The sequence below is a fragment of the Zingiber officinale genome, chromosome 8B (genome assembly GCF_018446385.1).
Source record: "Zingiber officinale cultivar Zhangliang chromosome 8B, Zo_v1.1, whole genome shotgun sequence".
NCBI lineage: Eukaryota > Viridiplantae > Streptophyta > Magnoliopsida > Zingiberales > Zingiberaceae > Zingiber > Zingiber officinale.
In genome coordinates, this window is record NC_056001.1 from 87,797,933 (window position 1) to 87,802,762 (window position 4,830).

The 4,830-nt window shown below is 49.8% G+C and overlaps 1 protein-coding gene across 1 annotated transcript; it reads right to left on the reverse strand.

The window, feature by feature from the left end:
- Window positions 1-514: 514 nt before the first annotated feature.
- Window positions 515-3,324, reverse strand: LOC122017098 (BTB/POZ domain-containing protein At5g66560-like). Its single transcript, XM_042574597.1, has 4 exons — window positions 2,927-3,324; window positions 2,773-2,845; window positions 1,299-2,693; window positions 515-1,211 (listed from the first exon to the last, which is right to left on the reverse strand). Exons 1-4 carry the CDS (start codon window positions 2,962-2,964, stop codon window positions 645-647), a joined length of 2,073 nt encoding a protein of 690 aa, XP_042430531.1. The 5' UTR covers window positions 2,965-3,324; the 3' UTR covers window positions 515-644.
- Between the last annotated feature and the right edge of the window lie 1,506 nt (window positions 3,325-4,830).

The following is a 4,830-nucleotide window of genomic DNA, read 5'->3' on the forward strand; positions in this document are numbered from 1 at the left end:
ACGTCCCCTTAACTTCTGACTGCCCTGACTTCTGACTACCCCATCCCTTTGACTTCTAACTGCCACGTACCCTTGATTTCTGACCGTTACATTCTCTGAATCAGACCCTACCATTATGCACCGTATCACTCATGTATATGTGAACCCTTACTTTCAGTCCAATATTAACTTGACTCTGGAAGGGATCACACCGACGTCCTCTGACACTTATTGACTAGTAAGATTCAGACGCTTGACTAGTATAAAGTAGGATTCGGATGCTTGACTAGATGGATGGACACAGTGAATTTCAACCTACTTGTAAAAGCAGTGCTCCCACCTCTCACATTAGGATGATAGAATCAACTGATCTTGTATAGACCCACCATCCTAATATAAGAAATAAGGGCACTATCTATATATAAATAAGATCGAACCAGCACGGTGGACACAACCACAACACCGGAAGAGCAATCCACTAAAATTACAGCGGTCTCTAATTTCATCGAACAAATGTTAGAAGCATTTGTGATCGTACGACACAAATGAGACTCTGGCACTGTGACAAATATGAGATGAGATCAATGTTGATTTTGGCCACTAGAAACTTAACATGCTTCATTGATAAAAAAAAAAAAATATATAGGATCGCGCGGATGGAGGAGCTAAGGGCTCAGCTCGCGCCTGGCCACTTGCCTTGACTCAACCACGTTGCGCTCGTGCGAGTCGCACACCTGCGTGCTAAACCGGCAACGGAACCGACTCCTGTCACGTCGCTGCCGACGTCGCTCGCGTTCCTCCCTCTCAACCCCCGGCGCCCCCTCGCTGTCACTATCCAGTTTCGCCAAATCCTTCTTCATGCTCGAGCACTCCCGCTCAAGCTCCTGCACTCGGTTCCGCATGCTGTCCATGTCCAGCCGCAGCACTTGGTTCTCACGCATAGCCGCCCGCCACACGCCGCCCTCTTCTCCGCTCCCCCTGTTCCCTGCCGCCACTGCTGACGCCTCTGTCGGTGCCGCGGCCTCTTCCATCTCGTCCTCTTCCGGCGCCAGCAGCGTCCCTGCAATCACCCTCCGGAGCTGCAGCTGCTCGAAGAAGAGCACCTGCACCACCGCCCGCAAGGGCAGCCGCTCGTTCTGCGCCGCGTGCATGCATGCCTCCAGCGTCAGCTTCCGGTAGTCCATCACGCCGCACAGCCTCTCCTTCTCTTCCTCCTTCATCCGCAGGTGTGTCTGCCCAGGGGGTTAAACGGCGAATCAACATGGAAGAAGAAAACAAACAGAAAACGCTTGATTTTTTTTTAAAAAAAATTATTTTACCTTGAGATAGATGTCGATGGCGCGATAAAGGCCGTCGTGGTAAACTCGGGCTTCGTCCGGGAGTGCAACCGCCAGGTCGCACAATTTGTCCACCTTAAGATTCGCGTCGGATGCTATCTCTGCCAGGTACGCATCCACTAGCTTCCCGACAAGCTTAAGCAAACCGGTCTGAGACGCCCTTTCCGCCACCGCCGCAGCCCTTTCCGCCTCTTCCCCTTCCTCTTTGCCATGTGGTGCGCCTCGCTCGGCCTCTATGCCGGCAAGGTAGTAGCGGAGGATCCGTTCGACGCAGTCAACGTCATATAGCGTCTCGGCCAGGTAGGAATAACTTGGGATCAGGAGGTCGTCCAGCGTCGCCATCTCCAGCTGCGACGCAATTTTGCGCTCGAGAGCAGTTCGCGCGGTCTCGGAGGCGCGGAGAATGTGGGCGGTACGGAGGAGGCCGAAGAGGAACTTTGTGGCGGAGGCGGAGGCGGAGGAGGCCGTCGCCGCCGAGTTCTTTCCCACAGGAAGGTTGGCGATCACCGTCTCCAATAGCTCCCGCTGCTCCGTTTCGGACGCGACCGGCGCAGAGGAGTGCCTACGCCTGGAGCGGGACAGCCCCGGGATGGACAGCTGAGCGTAGGAGATTAGGGATCCTTCGATGGCATCGGAGTTCAGTTCGCGCGTCTTCATTGCAGCGATCACGCGCTTATACATCGGGAGGCTCAGGATCGCAAGATCCTCCAACCAGGAACCGGCACCGGCGGCGAAAGAGGATGACCGGGGCCCATTTCTCCGGCGGAGCATCCCAGTTTCTATCCCGTTCCAGAGGATCTGTTCGCCGCTGCCACTGCCCACGCGGAACCCTTCGTTGGCAGACCATCCGAAGAGGGAGTTCGTGTCCACGGCAGATGCGCCGGCCGCGATGGCGTCGACGCACTGTTGTGTGATGCCAATGTCGTCGGCGAGCGGAAGGATATCCTCACACGACTTGAGGGTTTTGATGGCCAGACGGATGCTGGGCAGCACGGTTTGAGCGATGAACTTCTGTGTCCGAGCGACGAGGTTGTCCTCGAACAATTCTTCGGTCATCTCGAGGTACTCCGCTGCACAGCGGAGTGGCGCCACGTTCCAAGGGTTGAGGTCGACCTTCACGCCGTAGCAGAACTTGGCAGCCATCTCGAATGCTTCACAACTGGCCGGGAAATCCTCAAGTGTGATGTGTCGATGAGCCTCCGCCTCCTCTTCCCCTTCTTCTTCTTCCTCCTCCTCGATCTCTACTCCTTCATCGCCCTCTCGCGGCTCCCCTGCTTTAACTCCTTCGTTCTGCCTTCTTCTCGGGGTCTTTTTAGGGTTCTCCTCCATCTCCGTGATCAGCCGCTGAATCCTCCCACTCCTCGCCATCAAAGGAAACTGTTCGAAGGAATGAAAACTAAAACTTTTTCTAGCAAAATTCTCAACCAATTCAACAAACAACCAAGTCGAGGATCACCTTATGGAGATGGAAACTCATTCCATCTACTTCGATCGCGATGTCACTCGGCAATCCAGTGGTGAAACAGTACCTACAAAGACCAACATTTCTTTTTCATTCCAACCAAAACAAGAAATAGAAAAGAGAAATCGCAATGGAGCACAAAATTCACCAAGCCTGTCCCTTGGAACCGGGTTCCTCCTTCCCCATCGCCGCCTCTCTCCTTCTGCCTAACCAGGCCCCTACTCCGAGAGCTGCAGCTTAAATCCCTAATTTCCCCCGAGCGTCGGATCCGAAGACCGTCAGAGGCAAATTCCTGCGTCCGGAAGTGGCATCTCTTTCGACGTTTGTTTCCACTCCGCCATCGTCTTGTCCGCTAACGCGACGGGCTGGTTCGACAAGGGCCGATCGACAAGGATGGGTTTTAAAGCAGGGAACAAAAGATAAAGGCGAGAATGAGCAGTGCGCATCAAAAGCCTGCTTCCTTCCGCCTGGGACAAGCACGCTCTGCTTGGCCATTAAAGTACGGTATGCAAGCGAGCCCCTCTGAGGCTGAGCGGGGCTCAATAATTAACTTGCAACGACAATAATGGTGGTAAATCCCTAACCAATAGGGAACAACAATAATACCAGCGAAGGTGGCTGCAGTCACGCAGTTTATTTTAATCTATCTCCCACGCAACTCGACTCCACGATCTCCACCTCTTCAAGTCCGAGTCATGAGATTTTTGAGGTCTCGCAGTTCAGGCTCATCAATTCCCCCCAGCTACCTCCGTTTCAGAGTGCATTCCGCCATTAATGCAGAAGCCTCGGACGCTGCATGCATTCACTCCACAAACACCATGTCTGCTATTTTTCTACAAAATGCCGCGTGGTTCATTATTACGATCCATTCTGGCGAATGCTCTTTGGATCGGAACGGATGCTCTCCTTAAATTGCAGTGATGCTAATAAATGGTTTGTTAAATAATTGTGTGTTATGGATCGTCAATAAAGTTAAAATTCTTTTTTTTTTAAAAAAAATGTCTTTTTTGTTTATTAGTTTCTCCGACAATTTTTTTTCTTTGCTACTATTCTTTTAAGGAAGAAAAAAATCTTGACGCCCAATCTTTCATAACAAGCATTTAGGTTTGTCTTTGGAACTAGAAAACATGGTTACAATGTTTAGCAAGATAATAGGGTGGTTTTAGTTTATCTCAAGCTTACTAATCTTGTTAATTGAAATTTGCAAAGGAATGACCTATTAGGTTTCAACACCATTGTGCCTAATTTTCATTGGTTGTTATTAGTATGTGTATATATGTTTAACCTCTCCTATAGAAATTAAATTATTTGGGAATAAAAATGGTCGGTGTGCATGTAGTTTATATGAATATTATTACTCAAGTAAGGCAGCCCTTTATTAGATTTAATTTGACCAAACTTTTAATTTTTTAAATGATCCGAGCTACCATGTATAATGTGTGTTGTTTCCTTTACTAGTTGTCTTGTACCACGGAGCTTTATAATAGGGGTAATCTTTTAATCAAATTTTCTAGAACGATCCTTTTATTAAGAGACTTTCTAATTTTTATAAAGAAATATCTACTTTAAATTCAGAGGGTGTTTATAAATTAATATTAGAAATTGAGTTGTGTAATCTAAAGATATATAACCAGAAAGTCATATTGATCCGGTGGTGAAGGAGGGGTCCGGCTGTACAGTGGTTAATGATACGTGGAAGTTAAAGTCAAGATGGTCAGCCCAAGGGTTTTACCGATCGGAGGGGTCACCTAGCCGATCGGCTTGGATAGTGCCCGGGCCGGCGCGAAAACATTTCGACCGCAGGTCGGGTTTCCAATGCTCATGGGTTCTCGTATAAAAGAGCCGATACGCCGAGCCGCTTTGTCCGCTCAGCTGAGTTACGAGCAACCACGGCTGCATGCCAGTTCGAGTATATGACCGAGCGGCTTTCTCGCTCGGCCCAGTATGTTTTTCACTCCGCCTAGTAACGAACAAGAGACACAAAAGAGGACAAAATGGGCAGCTGGCGATATCCTTCTCGAGACATGCGTCACCGACGGACAGCATGGTCAG

Excerpts from the sequence above, each read along its gene's own strand:
- LOC122017098 (XM_042574597.1), bottom strand. The coding sequence starts at position 2,964 with ATGGGGAAGGAGGAACCCGGTTCCAAGGGACAGGCTTG. Across the intron at positions 2,846-2,926 it reads GGTTCCAAGGGACAGGCTTG|GTACTGTTTCACCACTGGAT; the intron begins GTGAATTTTGTG and ends TGGTCTTTGTAG. Across the intron at positions 1,212-1,298 it reads CCATCGACATCTATCTCAAG|ACACACCTGCGGATGAAGGA; the intron begins GTAAAATAATTT and ends CCCCCTGGGCAG.